At 46.3% G+C, this 24082-nt stretch overlaps 1 protein-coding gene across 4 annotated transcripts in view; it reads right to left on the bottom strand.

Moving 5' to 3' along the window:
• LOC139227514 (multiple C2 and transmembrane domain-containing protein 2-like) overlaps positions 1 to 24082 on the bottom strand; it is a 496997-nt gene that overhangs the window by 5696 nt on the left and 467219 nt on the right. The window contains exons 21-23 of one of the 4 annotated variants that reach the window (XM_070858297.1): positions 16870 to 16979; positions 10308 to 10405; positions 519 to 603 (exon numbers count right to left, since the gene is read on the bottom strand). In XM_070858297.1, the coding sequence (XP_070714398.1) occupies positions 601 to 603; positions 10308 to 10405; positions 16870 to 16979 (211 nt within the window). In that variant the 3' untranslated portion in view covers positions 519 to 600. Of the gene's footprint in view, positions 1 to 516; positions 604 to 10307; positions 10406 to 16869; positions 16980 to 24082 lie in introns of those variants that run through there. The other 3 variants (XM_070858296.1, XM_070858299.1, XM_070858298.1) reach the window with 3 other exon arrangements.

Raw genomic sequence — 24082 nt, 5'->3', positions numbered from 1 at the left:
ATCCCCTTAACCGTAAGGGCCATATCTAACTCCCTCTTGAAAATCCTTTCTATCAAAACCTCTATTAAATCTCCCCTTAACCTTTTTTACTATAAGGGAAACAAACCCAGCTTCTCCAGTCTCTCTGTATCACTGAAGTCTCTCATCTCTGGTACCATTCTAATAAACCTCCTCTGCACCCTGTCCAAGGCCTCCCACAATGAATGGGGGATAATTTGGGCAGTGCCTATTACACACTCGCAAACCTCCCCACCCGATTTTCCTCTATATCCTGTGCCCAAGTCATCCTCTACATCCAAGCACATGAGATGAAAACACTGCCCTATTTGTTATAAATACACGTATAGGGGGAACACAGGGGATTGGAAACTTGAATGGTTCCATTAAAAACCATTTGGACAGTAAATGATTATCAAAGAGCCATGTCTATTCAAGGTTCTAAACTCTGGAATTCTCTCCCTAAACCCCGCCACCTTTTTATCCTCCTTCTTAAAACTTACCTCTTTGACCAAGTTTTTGGTCACCTGTCCTAATATCACTTTACGTGGCTCGGCATCAAAATTTTTCTGATAGCACTCCTGTGAAGCGTCGTGGGACGTGTTACTAGTTAAAATACAAGTTGTTGATGTTTAGAAACGCTGCAAATCAGAGTATTGAACATTACGCACAACGTTCTAACTGAGCTTTACTGCAATAGAGTGGTGCAGTTCAATAATCATTCAAGTTAAGAAGAACAGTTTAGCAATTCTTTTTGGTAACCATGGGATAAAGTTGCCAAATCCCGTTTGCCAATCACCGCTGTCTTTGCTGTTCTACATTGGCTCCCAGTCTCCCAATGTCTGTAATTTAAAATTCTCATCCTTATTTTTAAATCCCCCATGGCCTCACCCCGCCCCACCACTGTAACCCCCTCCTACAAACCCCGCCCCAGCTCTCTGCTGCCCGAATCTGGCTTCTTGCCCACCCTTGGCAGATGTGCCTTCAACCACATAGGTCCCATGCGCTGGAATTTCCTCCCGAAAGCCCTCTGCTTCCCTCTCCTCCCTTAACATCCACCTGTTTGATTGAGCTTTTGGTCACCCCTACTCAGATTTCCTTCTTTGACTGGGCATCCATTTCTTCCTCACAGTGTCAACCAGTGACTCAGTGGGTAGCACCTTCGTCTCTGAGTCAGAAGGTTGTGGGTTCAAGTCCCACTCCAGAGACTTGGGCACAAACACCTAGGCTGACACTTCAGTGCAGTACTGAGGGAGTGCTACACTGTCGGAGGTGCCGTCTTTTGAATGAGACATTCAACCAAGGCCCCGTCTGCTCACAGGTGGACGTAAAAGATCCCACGGCACTTTTTGGAAGAACAGCAGGGGTGTTATCCCTGGTGTCCTGGCCAATATTTATCCCTCAAACAACAACAGAAAAAAGCAGATTATCTGATCATTATCACATTGCTGTTTGTGGGAGCTTGCTGTGCACAAATTGCCTGTTGCGTTTCCCACATTACAACAGTGACTACACTCCAAAAAGTACTTCATTGGCTGTAAAGCACTTTGTGACATCCAGTGGTCGTGAAAGGCGCTATATAAATGCAAGTCTTTATTTTCTTTCACTGCTCTGTGAATTGCCTCCGGGTGTTTTGCCATGGTGACGGTGCAAAGCGAATGCGTGTTGTTGTAGTTGTTGTTACGATTTAGAAATGTAAAATTAATGGCGAGGAAATTGTGCAGGCTGTAAATTGTGCTCGCTGATTTTGTGCCCAAATTCCCAAAATGCACTCTTGCAATGTGAAACCCTGGGCCGGGAACACTAAATAATAGGAGTCATTTTAAGCACTAGAGGTGGGGAGGCTCGCCTGTGGAGAACACAATGTTCAGAACAGAATGGTCAGTCCATGCCTAAATTCCTGATCGTCAGTTCTGGCAGATGCAGCTCCCTGCTGGGAGCACGTAGTCAGAAAATGACTCCTCATCTGGTTTTCAGTAATCTCGGTTTACAATGGTAACAATAGAACAGTTGATATAATGAGACATTGACTTGGAAATATCAGTGCAAGTTTCTCCGACTCTCATACATAATATTTGTCTCTGAGAATAAGCTTCAGCCTTGGCTCAGTGTTCGCACGTTAGCCTGTGAGTCAGAAGGTTATGGATTCGAGCCCCAGTCCAGAGACTTGAGCGCATAATCTAAGGCTGATACTGAGGTGCAGTACTGAGGGAGTGCTGCACTGTTGGAGGTACCGTCTTTCGGGTGAGATGTTAATCTGAGGCCCAGCCTGCCCTCTCAGGTAGATGTAAAAGTTCCCATGGCAGTATTCGACGAAGAACCAGGCGTGCTGGCCAACATTTATCCCAGTACTTCATTTAAAAAAAAAAAGATTATCTGGTCATTTATTTCAATGCTGTTTGTGGAACCTTGTGTGCAAATTGGCTGTCGCGTTTCCCTGCATTGACTTCACTTCAAAAAGTTCTTGATTGGCTGTACAGCGTTTGGAACGCCTGGAAGTTGTGATAGGCGCTATATAAATGCAAGCTCTTGCTGCAGAACATTCTTCAATATGCAACTCTATTGATTTCAGCCTGTTAGAGAAATTGAGGACGTCTCTGCAGGCTAAGTACCCCTGGAATTTACCCAAAATCTATAGGCTTCAATAATTGAAGACGCTGTGTTGCAAGACATGGGATTTGTTACAGCGATATAATTATTCCAATACTTATTCACTGGGACTTTGTTTCCAAATCCAGAGCAATTTGAAAACGTATTTTTTTTAAATATATAAACACCAACCTAAATAGGCTTTGGCAAATGGCACTGCCACAGAAGGAGGAGGCCCCTACCAGTGAGGAACCTATGGAACTAGAGGGCACATTGGTCAGATTCCTGTATTCTCTCTCCCTCTTCCTTCTCCATGGAGCATCTCACACATCTAAGATCAACACACCACTGGAATTATCACAGGACAAAACTCAAAACTAATTGGGAAAGAAATTATTTCAAACAAAATCGCACTCAAGAAATACATCACGAAAATGAAATGGGGCTCAACAAAAATATGGAAAAAAGCACAATAGCATAGTTACTATACAAAAATATTCAGGTCTTATTTTGCTGTGCAAAGCTCTATCTCTAGCGAGGTATCAAATGTAATTAAAGGTGCCATCCCCTGTGAATGCCATGACAGTAAGGATGCAGCAACTTGGGAGACCCTGCGGTCTCTTTGCAAGGAGTTGGTAAAGCAGTAAGTGGAAAACCATAGAACGATGGTGCGGGAATAGAGGAGCCCTGACTGATGCTTCTCTTTCTCTTGAAGGTGGGATGGAGTGTTCGGGGGCGGGGGGGGGCTATTTGCTCGGATATCGGGAAACATTTGTTCGTGGCTCAGGAGATGGTCAGATGAACAAGTTCAGCAACTGTCAAGAGAACTTGTCATTGCTTCTCCTCAGCCAAAGGAATCACGGGGTATGGGGATCGGGCGAGAAATTGGATTTGAGGTTGACGATCTGCCATGATCTTACTGAATGGCACAGGAGGCTTGAGGGGCCAAATGGCCTACTCCTACTCCCATTTCTTATGCTTTTTTGCGTGCTTATGACTACTTCCAAATAAGCCACAACACAAAGGGAGGTTGCCCAGTTCAACCACGGAGCGTTAATGACCAGCAGCATTCTCAGCTACTTTACTGAAGAAGCCAAAACACTTTCTGGATAGAAAGAGGTCAAAAATGGCGACCTCTCTTGACACCGCAGCTTGTTCCGTCGGACAAATAGAACCCAAACAGCCAATCCAGCAGAAGCAGCACCTGGTTTTAATCAGGGCAAGTCTGCCCCCAATCTCACCCGGTGCAGTTGTAGGCAAACTGTGTGTCGTACCGTCTGACATTCAGTCGCATGTGATTTATTTACATTGCTGTGCCCACTTCTATTCAGGCTAAGAATGGAGGAAAGGATTAGTGTCCAATTTTCCTGTACTTCAGGTGCTATTTGAATGCTAAAGCCAGGAAAATCCAGCCGATGAATTCTGCACTTGCAAGGGGGACAGGAAGAGAGGAAATGTTTAGTTATGATGCTCTGGCCATCGTGGTGTGGGGCAGGCTTGATGGGCCAGCTGGTCTTTTCCTGCCATTTGTTTTCATCGGCCAAAAATTCCGGCCTCGCCGGGTCGGTATGAAGTGCGCACGGACCCGGCGAGACCTCGCAAGAGCCGTTCTCGGGGCGCCATGCGCGTGCGCCAAAAACCGGCTTTTCCGATCAGTCAAGATTTCTCTACACAGATCCTCCGCATCTCCTGGCGAAGATTGTCTGCGCGGGAGAGATTGGGCTATTTGCCCAACTCTTGCACAGCGAATGTCCTTCAAACTTTTACGCCTGGTAAAAGCCGGCACCTAGCTTACTTTTACCAGCGTAACACTTTTAAAACATATAAAAATTACATTTAAACACTCATTTTTATATTAAAAACCCTGTCCATTAAGGTAAGTTTAATTTTAAGCCTATTAAAAAAATCCAAAAAATATATATTTTTTATAAAACATTTAATTACATTTAATTTCAATTAATTTCAAATATGTGAGGTGTTGTATTTATTTATTATGCTGTGTTTCGGTATTTTCTCATTGACAGTAATAGGAACTCGCATAAACGGAGCTCCCATTTTTATCAATGAAGCGAATCTAGGCCTCCGACCGGAATCCTACGTTCTTCCGGGACCACCAGGTATTTCCGTAGATTTTTTCGGGGTCGGAGGCGATCGTACAAAGGACGCCTCCGACCGCAATTTTCCCTCCCATATGTAAAAGGTAACATTCTCTCTGAATACAACCCTGTTTATAAAGAGCGGGTTTACAATTTAATGCAAACCATCTCCCTGCACGTGGATTCATTTCAGCTGTGGATTATTTGATACCGATGCAGAATTTTTGATTTAAAATGTGTAACCTTTATTTTTCATCCCAACTCTTGAAAAGACATCTTTAAAACAAAATCAAAATGAGGTTGGAAACGAAAATGATTTTCAATGCAATGGTTGTCCAGAACCCCACGAAGCGTCTCTGTTAATCTCCCTCCCTGCCATGGTTTTGCTCTGACCTCCTCTTCTGCTCCGTATCTGTACCACTGATTGTCATGGGCACCTCTCTGTCTCATGCAAGAGAGTTAGGATACATTTTTAGAAAATGCTATGGAGATTTGTTGGACCCTCATGGGCACTTAGAGTTGAGTTAAATGTTTTAGATAGAGCATCAGTGCCAGAGAATTGCAGTGAATTCCACTGTTTGTTCTCAAGAGTTCAACAATAGAATTCAAACATAAGAGTTTTATGTCACAGAGGAAGGCATTTGGCCCATGTACCTGTGCTGGCTCTGAAAGGACTATCCACTTGGTCCCATCCCTTGCCCTTTCCCCATATCTGCTCATTTTTTTTTCTTTTTAAATTAATTATCCAATTCCCTTTTAAAAGCGATTATGGATGGTGCTTCCAACACTGTTTCTGGTCGAACATTCCGAGGCTGAAATTGCCCCTTTCTTTAAGGCTCGTGGCCGCCTTTACAGCTATTTACAATATATATTAATGATTTAGACGAAGGAATTGAACATAATATCTCCAAGTTTGCAGATAACACTAAGCTGGGTGGCAGTGTGAGCTGTGAGGAGGATGCGAAGAGGCTGCAAGGGACTTGGACAGGTTAGGTGAGTGGGCCAATACATGGCAGATGCAGTTTAATGTGGATAAGTGTGAGGTTATCCACTTTGATGGCAAAAACAGGAAAGCAGATTATTATCTGAATGGTGACAGATTAGGAAAAAGGGAGGTGGAACGTGACCTGGGTGTCATGGTACATCAGTCATTGAAAATAGGCATGCAAGTACAGCAGGCGGTGAAGAAAGCAAGTGGCACATTTGCTTTCATAAAAAGAGGATTTGAGTATAGGAGCAGGGAGGTCTTGCTGCAGTTGTACAGGGCCTTGGTGAGACCACACCTTGTGCGGTTTTGGTCTCCTAATCTGAGGAAGGACATTCTTGCTATTGAGGGAGTGCAACGAAGGTTCAACAGACTGATTCCCGGGAGGGCAGGACTGACATATGAAGAAAAACTGGATTGACTAGGCTTATATTCACTGGAATTTAGAAGAATGAGAAGGGATCTCATAGAAATATATAAAATTTTGACAGGATTGGACAGGTTAGATGCAGGAAATAATGTTCCCGATGTTGGGGAAGTCCAGAACCAGGGTCACAGTCTAAGGATAAGGGGTAAGCCATCTAGGACCGAGATGAGGAGAAACTTTTTGCACCCAGAGAATTGTGAACCTGTGGAATTTTCTACCACAGAAAGTTGTTGAGGCCAGTTCGTTGGATATATTCAACAGGGAGTTAGTGGCCCTTACGGCTAAAGGGATCAAGGGGTATGAAGAGAAAGCAGGAATGGGGAACTGAAGTTGCATGATCAGCCATGATCTTATTGAATGTTGGTGCAGGCTCAAGGGGCCGAATGGCCTACTCCTGCACCTATTTTTCTATGTTTCTATGTTTCCTCAGATTTGGAGCGGTGTCCGGGACTACTCCGTCCATTTTCCCGCCACGTTGTGCTCGCGGCGACCTCACCGACCAGCGGCGACCCCTTCCCGAAATTGCCCCTTTCGAAAATTGCCCGGCGAGAGTGGCACTGCTGCCAGTTGGTGCCCGACAGCTTTTGCTGCCGGCACGCTCTCTGTGGCTTGGTGGTGCGGCCGCCCGTAAAGGGGAGGTGGCACTTTCGGCGACTCCATGTTATTTTTTTGCTTCAGTTGCGCCGATAATTATGCCCCCGGGTTTGGCCGGGCCGCCAACAGGCAGCCTGCCACCCCCTCTTGGGTCCCAGGCCGCTGGCCCGGCCGAAACCCTCCCTGGTGGCCCAGTGTTTGCCACTGAAGTGGCTGCAGAGTTCGCAGCAGCCCCTCCCCTTTAACTGAAGGGGAGGGACATTGTGACACACCAGCGCAATGATGTCATCAGCGCGGTGCCGATGGCTTTGAGTGTCGGCAACTCCCACCAGTCCCCACTCCCCACACCAACACTGCTCCGACCAGAAACAGCAAACAAAAAGCTGAATTTCTCCGGATTGTCCGGCCCACACATTGGGACGGACGGAACACTTTCAAGAGCGGTAGGTGTGACTCGTTTCGAGAGGTGGGCAATTTTGGCCCCTCCTCCATCTCTTAAAAAATGCCCTAATATGTTGTCTCAGACACCACTTGCCACCATGCCTCATTGTGTAATAGGCAAACATCACGGACATTAAAAGTGACTGATGCATGCTGGTAGTTGCCGTCCATACCGGCAAACTCTTGATCCGCAAATCGATCAAAAACATTGAACCTCTCTTGTAAAATCCCGAGATACTCCATACCAGAAACAGTCACAGATACCAGGGAGCGGGGGGTTCAGACAATCACTGCAAACCTCCAGTCATATGAACCCCTCAATTAGATTATTCTCAGAGTACCCACTTTTTAATTTAATTGACAGGGGATTGCCCATTATGGAATTGCTTGTCTAGTACTGTTATCCTCTTGGTGTATTGGATATATGGCGTGGCATAGTGTTGGCATCTTACAACTGGGAAATAGCTGGTTAATCACCTGGCTGTGATGTACCAAGTGCTTTGTCATTACTGGGTTTTGTGCTAGGTATTCTATGGGACTCAGTATCACTGGCCACTCCAATACGCAGATCTTTAGTTTGGCCACGTAGATATTATAAAGAGTTCCATTTCGTGATAATGATGTGCACTGCTTGAAAATGTGCATGGCGATCGGCCTTTGTTTAAGGATTACCATTACAAATTACTATGGCAACCAATGTCTGGTGGCTTAAATGTGGAGCCAAAAATGCCACACTGAACATTGCAAGAAATATTATCAATTAATATTTCGGGCAATACAGGTAAAAGTCCAAAATGGCAGAATTATCCTCGTCATTAATCTAAGTCCATGCGCTCTCAGTTTTTAATTTTTCCTGAGGAGTAGATTGTACAGATGCACATTAACCATGTTCGTGCCTTCCAAAAGAATTAGGGATACTTTATTGTATGAGGTGCTGGTGAAATGAGAGCGCTGTGCACCTCTATTCAAACTCTGAGCAGGAGTTTGGCCCATCCTAACATCTCTCCTGCCTGAAGACTGACTTCCTGCCAGCACTTACTAATCACTGGAGAGAGCTGGGTAAGACTCTAACATGAGGAATTATTTTTACCACAGGACTCACAGCCGGGAGGGCTATGAGATAGAAATAGAAAATGAAAAGGGAAGAAACAAAGTTAACAAAAAATAATTAGGGGGCAAAGGGATGGAGAGGGAAAAGAAAAAGGAGAGTGACGCAGAAGGAAAATGAGAGAGGAAAAAGATGACAGTAAAGTGAGTAAGGGAAAGTGAAAGAGAAATAAGAAAGAAAGAAAAAAAGAGAACAGAATTAGAGAGGCAAAAAATATTAATGTTGTGTTTATACGGCACTGAAGAATGCAGTATTGGGCCTAGGAGACTGTAGTGAAGATGGCCGGCAAGCTTTCACTCATTGCTGTGAAGTGGGGAAGGCAGGGCTTCACACAGCACTTAGGGGATACAAGGCGGCTGGAATTCAGGGTCTCAGAAAGACCCGCTACTGCCCGTTAGCAGCGACCATGAGGTGGAATCCCGTGGCCGTTGCTTTGGGGTCAACTGGCCGACCCGACCCAAATTCAGGGCAGGGATTTTTCGGCCTGGACCCGATACTGCCCGATTCTGATGACCGCCGCAAGCGTATTATCAGAATGCGCACTGCCGCTTTCCCTCACCTCAAAAATGTAGCGACCGAAACGCCGGTCGCAAAATCGATTCCCTGCCACGCAGTGCCACCGGCTTTCTCTGCCGGTGCACCTTCTCCACAGTGAGTGCGGCCTGGCAGCGCGGGGGGGGCGGCCCTTCAAGGGGAGGGCCCACTGCTGCGGCCGCCATGTATTCATTTTTGCCGGCCAACTTCCCGATCGGCCGGAAAAATAGTGCCCCTGGGTTCGGTTGGGCCGCCAACGGGCAGCCTGGCATCCCCTCTTGAGTGCCAGGCCGCTGGCCCAGCCGAAACCCTGCCTGGTGGCCCAGTGACCGAAGATCTAAAATGTCCGATTGTCTCCCCTTCAACAGAGGGGAGAGGATGTGGTGACGCACACGCGCTGTGACATCACCACTACTCCACCGCTGATTGACAGCGGCGGAATCCTGGTCCGACCCATATTCAGCCCCTCAGCCCGCCTTTCAGTCTATGTCCCGCCCCCACTATGACAGATTTCCCGTGGGACTTTGAAAAAATGTGAAAGTCCTGAAAATCGCTCTTCCGACCGCATCATCTATCCGTGCAGTAAGTACAGGAAAAAAATCAAAGGTGCACCAGCTTTCGTGCGCGACTGAATTTCGGCCCCGAGGAATGCTACTCATAGGTCTCTCACCACCAGCGCGCCTTTCAAACAAAGGAAATCGACTCCTGCAGAGTTTGTTTCAACTATTAAAACTTGCCCTTGTACCATCTGCCTTCATACTGGTGCCATTACCCACCCTTCCCAGTGAGACATCACCTCGTTCAGGCCATCTTTGGCTGAAAGCACCTCTTCTCGTAGTCACCAGGAGATGTGACTTGATTCCTCTGATGATAACCGAAGATTATCGATAACTTGGAGCATTTGAAGGAGAGACTGCAGACGGTTTAGCATCACCAAGAAGACGCGGGTGCAACGGCAGGCAGTAATACGTGATATCGCACAATGCCCACTGACTCTGCTTTGTCAAAATCCTGATGGGAAGCAGTGCTTGTCGAACAAGATACCGCTTGGGATTGTGGTCTTGACCAAGTAAGGTTACCACATGTGGCATTATCGTCATCCATGACAACCTCTAAAACCCACGTGGTCTAAAACACAAAGAGCACAGGTTCCGAAATGAAGCAGCCACAGTTAAGTCCTAAAAAAAAAAGAAATAAATATGCCATAGAGCACGGTATTGTTGTGGTTGTGTTAGTGGACTAGTGATACAAGTTCAAATCCCAACATGGCAGTTTGCAAATTTGAATTCAGTTTTTATTTAAAATGCCCACGAAGCTGTCAGATTGTTGTACAAACCACCCACTAATGTCCTTTAGGGATCTGTTGTCTTTCCCCAGTCTGGCCGATACCCAGTCCCACATCAATGTGGTTGACTCTTAACTGCCCTCTGAAGTGGCCAAATAAGGCCCTCAAGTTAAGGACATCGGGGTGGACAATAAATTCCGGCTTTGCCAGTGACACCCACATCCTGAGAATGAATATGAAAAATCTCCCACCTTTTGGATGTCTGTTGGAATTCTGGAGAGGAAGTCAAGCAGTTTGTTATGATTGATGGCGTATGGACTTCTTAGCTTCTTCGTGAATTTGTGTATTCCTGTCAACAGAATTTAATTTTTTTTTATAATTCATTGAGACAGAAGGAACAGTTCTGCAAGTGAAAATTAGTGAGAAAACAATTACAAAGCAGCAGTCACACATGTGTGCCAGCCTTCGTGTCTCAACCCTATTAGCACGCTCTGTTCTGTCATCTGGGTTCATTAACAAATACCCTCTTTATATAAAATCTAATTTTCTTCAATTGCAAAATCCATTACAGAAGCAACAGCAGGCAGTCCTCACCTCTCCCATAAGGTAAGATTCGTGTTTGGTCTCCGCATTTCCAATGGAAGTTTATTAACAGTACATTTCCACGACAGGCACCGAGCCACTCCACAATATTCCAGTGGGCTTCAGGCCCTTCCTGACCCCTGCATGTTCTGTCCTGCTGCCTTCACACACAAGCAGCGCAGGAGGATTTTTTTTTCCATAAAATAAACTTCTGTTGATCGCCTCAAATATTAATACTTTAGACACCGAGCGAGTCTTGACACGCTGGAAATTCAATTGCCCAAATAACAAATAGGTAATCAGGTCCCACTTGCCTCATCTGACTGCGAGCTAGTACAGCTGAGTTAATGGTGATCTACACTGCAGTATAAAAATATCAATACATATATATATTATATACCCACATTATATACCTACCTACATTGCATACCTACATTGTATACCTACATTGTATACCTACATTGTATACCTACATTGTGGGCCCCCCCGACCTGTGTGAGAACACCATCGCAGGTGGGGGCTATAAATGGAGCTGGAGCGCTGGGCCCTGGAACACCGTGGGCAAAGGTGCGGTGAATGAGGGTACGGAGTCCAGAAAAGCCGAGGGCCCAGGGACAGCACGGGCCCAGCCCACACTGCGATATGTGTGCGCACTAGGTCCGTGCAGCAGAGCAGGTCTCCAGTCATCCTGGTTCAACCCTTGCCACTAGATAAAGACCTAGCTCAGTCGAGCCCGTGTGGTGGCTGATGTGCAACGGTCACCACACGTTAAAAAACTCCACCCACAGGCATCTTCCACCCCCCTCAACTGGAGTTCAGGACTGGAACATCGGGTCCTTCATTGAAACATCTGTGAACTCTTGTGGAAGCAAGTCATCTTCGTTCGAGGGACTGCCTATGTATACGTATATTATATACCTACATTACAATGTGTGCCTGAATAGAAACAAGCTGTTTGTTTTCCATACACCTCAATAGCCCGGATTGTTTCTGGGCCAGGGGTTTATTTCAGGCATGGTTGAGGATATTAAGGACTTTGGAGGATAAGTTTTCTTTTTCAGCTGTATATAGATGTGTGCCAATAAATTCCGTTTTTCTTTTTTTTAACAATTGCTTCACCTTGTCACATGTCTTTATTAATCTGCTGAAGGATTAAAAGCCCATCTGTCTCAAAGGTTTTAAACAAGGAATGTACGAAAGTTCAGACTTCCAGTGTGACAGTGTGCCTTTGTTTTTTTCTGTAAGCTACGAAAGGGCCGACTACTGTAGTGACCCTGCCCATCTGTGTGTGTGTGTGTGTGTGTGTGTGTGTGTGAGCAAAGTGCTCACAGCTGAACGGCTTTCCCTGTGTGCGCAACATTTAGTGCAGCGTTGCACTCGCGAGAAAATGCAAGATCAAATTTCATTGCATTCTGACTGTGTTAACAATCTAAACAAAGGCCTTCTCATTGACTGCATCACACTGCAGTGGTAGATTCAAAAATGGAGTGTTCCTGACACCACTCGCTTCAAAGCAATGAAAGACAGGCTGCCGTATGAACACAGCACTCGCTGCTGACTGAATGACTGGGTTAGAGTCTAGCTAGCTCTATTTATGTGCAAATATCACAGTCTGATGAAATTACTACATGTTAAATTATCTGCACAAACAAACAGCACTATCCAGATTAGGCCACCCTTTCATTACTAAAGGGGGCTGTATCAGTGTGGTGTGGTCGTCCTTAGCAACAACTGGAAATCCAAATTGGAAACCCAAACTGTCTGTCATTTTAATGGAAGGTCATAATGATTTGAGAAATGTCTTACAGACTGCTCCAGCACTATTCACCCATCACCCCTGTACTCTTTGATCTACATTGATTCCCAGTCTTCCAACACCTCAAATTTTTATATTCTCAAACCTCGTGTTCAAAACCCTCCATGAGCTCGCCACTCGCTATCTCTGTAAGCAGCCCCAGACCTACAACCCTCCGAGATCTCTGTGTTCCTCCAACTCTGGCCTCTTGCGAGTCCCCCATTGCTTTCGCCCTACCATTGGCAGCCGTGTCTTCAGGTGCCTAGGTCCTAAACTCCCTCCCTACATCTCTCAGCCTCTACCTCACTCTCCTTTTTTGACCCTCCTTAAAAGCTACCTCTTTGTCCAAGCTTTTAGTCACCCATCCCAATATCTCCTTATCTGCACGGTGTCAATTTTTGTCTGATTACATTCCTGTGAAGCGCTTTGGGATCTTTTACTACGATAAAGGTGCTATATAAATGCAAGTAGCTGTTGTTGCTGCAATTAAACTACATTATTGTTTGTTACGCTGGACAATGAGAAATCATCACTTTATTTTAGAACTGCTTGGTGTAATACATGGTATCATGCATAGGATGGAGTGTCAGACAACAGCAACACATTCAGAAGCTCTGACTAGGTCACAAACATTTACAGTTTGAGTTTGTGGGACTCAATTTTCAATCGATATGGTTTTTCTTTTGCTTACTTACAACAGGTGTCAGTCGATGGCAAGCTCCCAATTTGGAACAGTATGATTTGTTATGTTATGTTGAACTTGTAAAGATCCAAGGTTAGACCACACTTGGAGCACTGTGAACAATTTTAGTCTCCATATTATAAAAAGGATATAGTGGCACTGGAGGAGCTGTAAAAAAGATTGGACAGACTGGGGATTTTCTCGCTAGGAAAGAGGAGACTGACGAGTGACCTGATAGAGGTCATTAAGATTATGAAAGGGTTTGATAATGTAGACGTAGAGAAGATGTTTCCAATTGTGGGCGAGACCAGAACTCGGGGCTAATAACATAAGAAAGTCACTAATAAATCCAACAGGGGATTCAGAAGAAACTTCTTCACCCAAGCATAGACAGGCTAAGTGAGTGGGCAAAAATTTGGCAGATAGAGTATGTCGGAAAGTGTGAGGTCACGCACTTTGGCAGAAAAAAATCAAAGAGCAAGTTATTATTTAAACGGAGAAAGATTGCAAAGTGCTGCAGTACAGAGGGACCTGGGGGTACTTGTGCATGAAACACAAAAGGATAGTATGCAGGTACAGCAAGTGATCAGGAAGGCCAATGGTATCTTGGCCTTTATTGCAAAGGGGATGGAGTATAAAAGCAGGGAAGTTTTACTACAGTTATACAGGGTATTGGTGAGGCCACACCTGGAGTACTGCGTGCAGTTTTGGTTTCCATATTTACGAAAGGATATACTTGCTTTGGAGGCAGTTCAGAGAAGGTTCACTGGGTTGATTCCGGGGATGAGGGGTGACTGAGAAAAGGTTGAGTAGGTTGGGCCTCTACTCATTGGAATTCAAAAGAATGAGAGGTGATCTTATCGAAACGTATAAGATTATGAGGGGGCTTGACGAGGTGGATGCAGAGAGGATGTTTCCACTGATGGGGAGACTAGAACTAGAGGGCATGATCTTAGAATAAGGGGCCACCCATTTAAAACAGAGATGAGGAGAAATTTCTTCTCTGAGGGTTGTAAATCTGTGGAATTTGCTGCCTCAGAGAGCTGTGGAAGCTGGGACATTGAATAAATTTAAGACAGAAAAAGACAGTTTCTTAAACGATAAGGGGATAAAGGGTTATGGGGAGTGGGCAGGGAAGTGGAGCTGAGTCCATGATCAGATCAGCCATGATCTTATTGAATGGCGGAGCAGGCTCGAGGAGTCGTATGGCCTACTCCTGTTCCTATTTCTTATGAGAGTGGTTGGAATATGGAACTTGCTACCACAATGAGTAGTTGAGGAAAACAGCATAGATGGGTTTAAGGGGAAGCTGGATAAACACAAGGGGCCATGGAATAGAAGGGTACGTTGTTGGGGGTTAGATGAAGAGGGCTCGTGGAGCATAAACACTGGCATGGACCTGTTGGGCTGATTGGCCTGTTTCTGTGCTGTAAATACTTTGTGCTTTGAACTGCAGTCAACTAAACTTATATTTCTAAGGATGCTATAAGGGGAAAGGATAAGGTGTGCATGATTGTGTGTATATAATCTAATATATATATATATATATATCAGAATATATAAATATATATATATATCAGAAAGTTCTGCTTTGTTGCTCTAAATAAACATAGAAACATAGAAAATAGGTGCAGGAGTAGGCCATTCGGCCCTTCGAGCCTGCACCACCATTCAATAAGATCATGGCTGATCATTCACCTCAGTACCCCTTTCCTGCTTTCTCTCTATACCTCTTGATCCCTTTAGTCATTAGGGCCATATCTAACTCCTTCTTGAATATATTTAATGAACTGGCATCAACAACTCTCTGCGGTTGAGAATATCACAGGTTAACAACTCTGAGTGAAGAAGTTTCTCCTCATCTCGGTCCTAAATGGTTTATCCTTAGACTGTGACCCCTGGTTCTGGACTTCCCCAACATTGGGAACATTCTTCCTGCATCTAACCTGTCCAATCCCGTCAGAATTTTATATGTTTCTATGAGATCGCCAATGATACGCCAATGGATGTCACTAAGGAAGTTTTCCCAACATTTGAAAACTTAGTCCAAACGGGAAAACACTTTGAAACAAGACGTTTAAAGACATCAGACTTTCTTTAATCTCATCAAAAAGTGACAACAAAAACAAACAAAAATCACAGACATGATAAATCTGATTGTCATTTTTGTTATTACTCAAAAGATACTGTAAGTATTTGGACTGCAAGTAACTGCCGACTTTTTGAAACATTTCTTGGCGTGTGAATTTTGAAGCTCTTCAAGACAAGGGGTGTCAGTGGAGAAGTTAGTGGACTCTCAGGTCCATTATAGTGTGGTTGGATGCAGAGTAAGGCTCTTTGTAGTCTGCCCCGATAATGTACCTCAGCCCCAAGCTCAATAAGGGGCTCGTACTTCCCACACCAGCCGCTATTTGAGAACAAAGTCAAAGTTTGCGCATATGAAATGATTTAATAATGAGATTGGTTTAAGCAGCCCACTGATGCATGGTGGTAAAATAGCCTTCCCCGTCACTGTGCGGCACACTGCCAGTTCCTCAGTATAATTCCTCACCCTGCGAGTCCCTGCTCTTAGCTTGGCTATTGGCAGGAGTTGGGCAGCAAAGGCACGACATCATCCCAGAAAGGGCAGAGACATCAGAGGGCAAGTCAACCCATGCCAACTTCGGTCAGCACCTTTGTAACTGGTTCAATCGCAATGCTGGTGGCAAGGGGGCAAATCCTTAACATTGGAGACACGCTGTTCAGGAGCCATGCCAGGAAGCACATCTTCACACAAAGGGTAGTGGAAATCTGGAACTCTGTCCCCAAAGAGCTTGATAGATTGTTGTTAGGCAAGGGTAGTAAGGCTTGCAGAATCAAGGCAGTTAGCTGGGAGTTAAGATACAGATCAGCCACGATCTAACAGAATGGTGGAACAGGCTCGAGGGGGTGAATGCCCTACTTCTGATACTATGTTGCCCGAGTATGGTTGACAAACTAATACCAAGTTAAGGCAGTTTTGCACTGTGACAATGCCCATGAGGAATTGGAATGAGTCCGCCCAAACACAGTACTAAAGCTAACTATACATAGTCACAACATGAACATTCAACGTACTTCATTTAATAAGAAATCCTGTAAGGCTGATGGTTAGGGTCTGAACTACATCTTTATAAGCTGCTCCATGGAGTGTTCCTTTAATGGAACACATCTCACAATAAGGGGGCGTCCATTTAAAATGGAAATGAGGAAGAATTTCTTCTCTCAGAGGGTCGTGAATCTTTGGAATTCTCTACACCAGGGAGCTGTGGAGGCTGGGCCATTGAATATATTTAAGGTGGAGATAGACAGATTTTTGAAGGATAAGGGAGTCAAGGGTTACAGGGAACGGGCAGAGGAGTGGAGTCAAGGTCAAGATCTGATCAACCAAGACCTTATTGAATGGCGGAGCAGACTCAAGGGGCCAAATGGCCTACTCCCGCTCCTATTTCTTATATCCTTATATTATGTTCTTATGTCAGTCTGTGGCTTCGGCATTTAACATACTTGCAAGCCAGTTATTAGAATGGCCAGCGCTGCCTTAAAACCTACCTCTTTGACCAAGCTTTTGGTCATCAGCCCTAACTTCTCCTTATGTGGCTCAGTGTCAAATTTTTTGTCTCCTAATACTCCTGTGAAGCGCCTTGAGATGTTTCACCACATTAAAGGTGCTACATACATACAAGTTGTTGTTGTTGTTGTGGAATTATAACCGACGAGAGAGAAATATTCTTACCCCAGATCAGCAGGAGATACCTCAATGAGACAAAGTACAAGGTGACAATGCATACAATGAGCATGACGCAGGCCAGTTTGGTTAGGAAAGGGATCGACCAGTTGAAGGTGCTGCAAGTTGCAAAAGGAAAAAGAGGAAATTAAAATTAAAAAGGCAGCTCGGGACTGGTAGCACAGTGGGAATGTTACTGGAGCAGTAATCCAGAAGTCTGGAATAATGATCTGGAGAGTTCAAATCCCATCATGGCAGATAAATTTAGTTAAATAAACCTGTAATAAAAAGCTAGCATCAGTAATGGTGACCACGAAACTATTGGATTATCGTAAAAACCCAACTGGTTCACTAATGTCCTTTAGGGAAGAAAATCTGCCACCCTTACCCAGTCTGGCCTATAGGTGACTCCAGATCCAGAGCAATGTGGTTGCCTCTGAAATGGCCCAATAAGCCACCAATAAGCTCATCACCGCCTTCTCCAAGTGTCGCCCACATCCCATGAATAAGTAAAAGAATAATTGCTGTGTTAACTTTGCGTAGTGTTTCAAAAATCCAAGATCTTTACTTTGCAAAGCTACTCTTTGCTCTGACTCCAACAGGTGTGATTGTGCAACTGGATACATCACTTCAAAAACAGAACCACACATTTCAGGGAAGAATTCAAATAGCGCAGAGAATGATAAAGCCGAGAGCGTCTAAGGGGATTGCATAAACCCTTCCAACACTGCATCTATTCTGCTGTTTTCCCAAATGAACTCACTTTACTTTACATAATTATTGATTTGTAAGTATTATTATGACAAGGATTGAGTATATTTCCATTAAAGGAACACTCCAAGGAGCAGCTTATAAAGATGTAATTCAGACCCTAACCATCAGCCTTACAGGATTTCTTACTAAATTACAATGTTTTTACTTGGCTCCGATGCTAATTAGCACTTTAACTATTGATACTGCTGGCCTTCATTTCCCACTGCGTGCTTATTTATTATGACACAGGGATCATAAAATGCTAAGTATAATCTTGTTTTTACAATAGTTTCTCGACTCAATTGTATTTATAAGAAATTCTAGGTTACAGCATCGGAATGCATTCTACTCTTGATAGTTCAAGTTCTTATTTGCGCTGTTCAGTTATTTGAATTAAAGGGAGTTTAACACCAATGAAGCAGCGTTGAATTAAATGGTTATGTTCAGAATAACTCCACAAGACTGTATACTGTAAGCTCAAACTGATATGACCTTAGTCTCTTTAATAAAACTCCAGAGTGCCTAAACAACACAGTAGCAAGCCTTTTATACCAGCACAGCACGAGGTGTGGGTGACCCATGGGACTCCCTTAGTCACGCCCTCTGGTGGCAACTATATATAGCTACATACATACCATCACTGCCTCCAAAGTCTTTGATACAACTATTTACAGGTTGAGACGGTCGGGGGCCCTTCGCTCCTGGGTTGATCGTCTCATTTCGAAACTGGGCGTGGATGAGTTGGTCAGGGCATCGCTGCACTGCGGTGCAGTGGGTCTGGCCGGTCTGTCCCAGGGGATGGGTTCTTCTTCCTGGTTGGCAGCAGGGTCGATTGCTGGTTGTGTGTGTTGTGGGGGGTCGGCAATGTTGATGTCTTCCGTTTGTTCCTGATTGTCGGTGAAACGCAACCTGGTCTGATCAATATGCTTTCTGCACGTTTGGCCAGTTGTCAATTTGACTACAAACACCCTCCTCCCCTCCTTGGCCAAAACAGTGCCAGCAACCTACTTAGGACCTGGACCATAGTAGGGCACAAACACCAGATCACTCACACCAATATCACGAGTTACAGCCGCATGGTCATGATACATGCTCTGCTTTTGCCGCCGGATTTCCACATACTCATTGAGGCCTGCCCGACGTCCTTGTCAGTGACAATGGACCCTGTTTCACTAGCTCCGAGTGCAGCGTGTTCATGACCCGCAACGGCATCAAGCATGTAAGGTCTGCTCCTTTCAAGCCCGCCTCCAACGGCCAAGCGGAGCCGGCAGTCCAAACGATTAGGCAGAGCCTGAAGCGAGTGACGGATGGCTCCTTGCAGACCCACTTGTCTCGCGTTCTGCTCGCTTATCGGGAGAGCCTAGTCTTGAGGACCCTCTTCATAAGAAGTTCGGCAGGCGGGACCCCTGTGAGCGAGTGGGGTCGTGTCCGATAAGCAAGCAGAACGCGGGACAAGTGGGTCTGCAAGGAGCCATCCGTCACTCGCTTCAGGCTTGGCTTAATCGTTTGGAATGCCCGCTCCGCTTGGTCATTGGAGGCGGGCTTGAAAGGAGCAGACCTTACATGCTTGATGCCATTGCGGGTCATGAACACGCTGCACTCGGAGCTAGTGAAACAGGGTCCATTGTCACTGACAAGGACGTCGGGCAGGCCATGGGTGGCAAACATTGCCCTGAGGTTTTCAATGGTGGCTGTGGACGTGCTGGATGACATCATCGCACATTCATTCCATTTAGAGTAGGCATCCACAACTACGAGAAACATTTTCCCGAGGAAAGGACCGGTATAATCCACGTGAATCCTGGACCATGGTTTGGAGGGCCATGACCACAGGCTCAGGGGAGCCTCCCTGGGCACATTGCTCAGTTGTGGGCAACTGTAGCATCGGTGCACGCACGATTCAAGATCTGAGTCGATGCCAGGCCATCACACATGCGATCTGGCAATGGCCTTCATCATGACTATGCCTGGGTGTGTACTGTGGAGGTTGCGTATAAAGGTCTCCCTGCCTTTTTTTGGCAAAACCATGCGATTACCCCATAATAAGCAGTCAGACGGAATGGACATTTCATCTTTGCAACGGTGAAAAGGTTTAAATTCGTCTTGCATTTCCCCGTGAATGGCTGACCAGTTCCCGCTTAGGACACAACTCTTTACTTGAGATAGCACCGGGTCCTGGCTGGTCCAGATTTTGCTCTGGCGAACCGTGACGGGTGACCCCTCGCTCTCAAAAGCCTCCATGACCATTACCAAGCCTGCGGGCTGTTCCATTTCAGCCCCCGTGGTGGGTAGTGGCAGCCGGCTGAGTGCATGGTCTGTGGCGAATAACATAGTCGTACACGGATAGTGTCAGTGCCCTTCTTTGGATGCGGGCTGAAGCATTGGTATTTATACCTTGGCTTTCAGAGAACAATGAAATGAGTGGCTCGTGGTCAGTTTCGAGCTCAAATCGCAGGCCGAATATGTACTGGTGCATTTTCTTAACTGCATAAATGCACGCTAAGGCCTCTTTTTCAGCCATACTATAGGCTCTTTCAGCCTTGGAAAGGCTCCCAGACGCATATGCAACCGGGTGGAGCTTCCCCGATACATTGGCTTGCTGTAGCACACAACCGATCCCGTACAATGAGGCATCACAAGCTAGCACTAATTGTTAGCATGGGTCATAGGGTACAAGTAACTTATTAGAGCATAGGTTCCTAGCCTTTTCGAAGGCTGCCTCTTGAGATTTACCTCAAACCCAGTCATTACCCTGATGTAGCAACATATGCAAAGATTCTAACAACGTGCTCAACCCAGGTAGAAAGTTACCAAAGTACTTGAGGAGTCCCAGGAACGAAAGCAGCTCCGTCACATTTTGGGGTCTAGGTGTGTTCTTGATGGCCTCTGTCTTGGAGTCCATGGGCCTGATGCCATCAGCTGCGATCTTCCTCCCCAAAAATTCAACCTCTGGCGCCAGGAAAACACACTTGGAGCATTGCAGCCTGAGTCCCACTCTGTCCAGGTGACGCAGGACTTCTTCCAGGTTGTGTAGGTGTTCTGTGGTGTCACGACCAGTGATCAGGATGTCATCTTGGAACACGATAGTCCTCGGGACGGATTTTAGCAAGCTCTCCTTGTTCCTCTGGAATATTGCAGCAGCCTAACGAATCCTAAAGGGGCATCAGTGGTAAATAAACAATTCCTTGTGCATGTTAATGCACGTCAGCTTTTTCGAGGATTCAGCCAGCTCTTGAGTCATATAGGTGGAAGTCAGGTCCAACTTAGAAAACGACTTCCCACCCGCCAGTATTGCAAAAAGGTCGTCTGCCTTTGGTAGTGTCCTGTAGCGATACTCGGTTAATTGTCACCTTGTAGTCCCCGCAAAATCGGAACGTGCCGTCGCTTTTCAAACCCGAGATAATGGGACTGGCCCATTCATTGAACTCGACAGGCAAAATGATTCCTTCACGTTAAAGTCAGTCCAGCTCGATCTCGACTTTCTCCCTCATCATATAAGGGACTGCCCGAGCCTTGTGATGGGCAGGCCGTGCATCCGGGACTAGATGGATTTGCACCTTGGCTCCCGTGAAGTTGCCAATGCCTGGTTCAAATAGCAACAGAAATTTGTTTAGTACTTGAGCGCATGAGACGCCATCCACCGAAGTCAGTGCTTTGACGTCGTCCCAGTTCTATCGGATATTTCCTAGTCAACTTGTGCCGAACAGCGTTGGGCCATCGCCTGGTACAATCCATAGTGATAAATCATGGTCAGCTCCATCATACGATACCTTCACTGCCGCACTGCCAATGTCTGGTATGAGCTCTTTGAAACATAGAAACTAGGTACAGGAGCAGGCCATTCAGCCCTTCTAGCCTGCACCGCCATTCAATGAGTTCATGGCTGAACATGAAACTTCAGTACCCCCTTCCTGCTTTCTCGCCATAACCCTTGATCCCCCGAGTAGTAAGGACTTCATCTAACTCCCTTTTGAATATATTTGGTGTAAGTGTGCAGCTTTGTATAAATCGGGCTCAGTTTTGGCCTTTGTGCCTCGTTGCCCCAGTTTCTCAAAAGCCTTCTGGCTCATAATTGACTGACTCGCCCCCGTGTCCAATTCCATGGAAACTGGAATGCCGTTTAATTTGGCTTTCAACATTATCAGAGGGCTCTTGGTGGTGAAGGTGTGTACCCCATACACTTCCTCTTCAGCCTTGGGTTGAGTTGCCTCTGTTACTCGTTCAGCGTGATCCGCGCCGGATTGGACATCTTCTGCCGACGCTGCCACGTGGTGAGTCGCAGCACGTCTGCACATACACTGAAGGTGCCCCATTGTTCCGCAGCCTTTGCACATGTAGTGCTTGAATCGACATTGATGGGCTCGATGATTATCCTGCACCAATATGGTATTAATGGATTCGCATTCACGCCCCATGGCAGACTCTGAGTCACCCTCGGTCTGGCCTCTGCAGGCGTGTAGGTCCTGCCATGTACAGTTCTGCCTGGTGAAGGCGTTATTTTATGCACAGTACTTGCCGGTGACCTTCGATGCTGAGAAGATATTTGCTTAGTGTTATCGTTCGTGGACATGAAAGCCTGGACTATCGTGATGGCCTTGCTCAGATCTAGGGATTTGGCAGACAGCAGTTTGCGAAGAATGACCTCGTGGCCGATTCCAAGCACGAAAAAGTCCCGCAACATTTCACCCCAAAATCCAGCAAATTCGCACGGTCCCGCAAGGCGTCTTAGGTTGCCGACATAGCTCTCCACATCCTGGCCCTTGGAGCGAAGGTGCATAAAAAAGCGATACCTGGCCATTAAGATGCTCTCCTTCGGCTTGAAGTGTTCCCGAACCAACGTGCACAACTCTGCATATGTCTTGTCCGTTGGTTTCGCCGGTGCTAGCAGATTTTTGATGAGGCCATAAACGGTGAGGAGAATCGCCCTGCGCTTGACCACTTTACTGTGCTCATCCAGCTCGTTGGCCTCCAAGTACTGGTCAAGACACTCAATGAAGGCTTCCCAATCATCACCTTCAACAAGTATCTCAAGAATACCAACGGCAGCCATAACCGCGTGAAAGTTTGTGATCTGTTACTCGTCGCCAATTGTTATGTTCAGAATAACTCCACAAGACTGTATACTGTAAGCTCAAGCTGATGTGACCTTAGTCTCTTTAATAAGACTCCAGTGTGCCAAAACAAGGTAGCAAGCCTTTTATACCAGCACAGCATGAGGTGTGGGTGACCCGTAGGACTCCCGCAGTCACGCCCTCTGGTGACAACTATATATAGCTACATACATAACAAATGGAATAGACTGCATCAGCAACTTGTGTGTTGGCCATGCCATAATTACTGAAAAATTGGGGTGGGGGTGTCAGTAAGATCCCTGGGCTCTGCCCCTCTCTCGCTCTAGGTGTGGGACAGGAGATTCCGGAGGTCATTTCAACCCTAAAAAAACGTTTGGGTTCAGGTTGGGTGGGATGTTAACATTTTTAAAATCTCAAACCCGACCCCAACCCCACCACTTTTGGTTTTAATGGAGGCGGGACAGGGGTGAGAGAAAGACAGGCAACCCACTCCCAGGAGGCAAGTTGGCCATTTAAATATTATAATGAGGCTGAGTGCCCCCACCCCCACCCCGAGTTCGAAAATTGGGCTCCCCTGCCCTCCCCCAACGCCAATCAGAAGCACCCCTTCCCCCCCACGCTACCCCCACCTGCAGGAAATATCAGGGCCACTGTGCGCATGGTGTTCGGGCTGGATTTTTGGCCTTTATGATTTCGGGGCAATAATGACGGTGGGGCGGTGCTGATACCACCCGGAATAAGTTTGTGCCTCAGTCAGCAAAATTGGGCAGCTGGGCCCCGAGGTGTTACACACCTCTCTCAGGGCGCTAGGCCAGCTGAGCAAGCGAAAATCCCGAGTTAAACAGCCGGCCTGGGAGCACTCCAAGAGAGGCCAGGGGAGAAAAAAAAAACCTGAAAACACCAAAAACGTTCCCAAAAAATAAAATAACCAACAATCGCACTTACCTGAGGTGGACATTACTTACCTCACTGCCACTGCTACAGGTCAGACTGCCCGCTTTCACAGGCGGTCCCAGCACGACACACTGCCACTGCTACAGGTCAGACTGCCCACTTTCACAGGCGGTCCCAGCACGCCGCGCTACGGGTCAGGCGGGAGCCAAAAATCAAGCCGGTGTCGCAAACAGGGACATTGCACACCGGCTCGCCTCTCCCGGGCGGTAATGTTCCCGCGCCCCACCAAAACCGGCCCCGAAAACCCCGGCGGGGCGCTGGAAGTTGTCCGCCCGCCCGGAAGAGCTCATCGCCGCCATTGCTGCCGCTCAGGAGTGAAAACAGAGGCGGACAGCACCGGAACATCCAGCCCTGAGTGATTTCACTGCACCTAAAGCAAGAGGAAATCTTCCGGCACATTCTGTTTGAGGTTGTACGCCAGCAGCCGCAGCGGCAAGAAGCAA

The sequence above is a fragment of the Pristiophorus japonicus genome, chromosome 17 (genome assembly GCF_044704955.1).
Source record: "Pristiophorus japonicus isolate sPriJap1 chromosome 17, sPriJap1.hap1, whole genome shotgun sequence".
In the NCBI taxonomy this organism is placed as follows: Eukaryota; Metazoa; Chordata; class Chondrichthyes; family Pristiophoridae; genus Pristiophorus; species Pristiophorus japonicus.
Note: the sequence above shows the minus strand (reverse complement) of the source record. Positions and strands in the feature narration are given on the sequence as shown.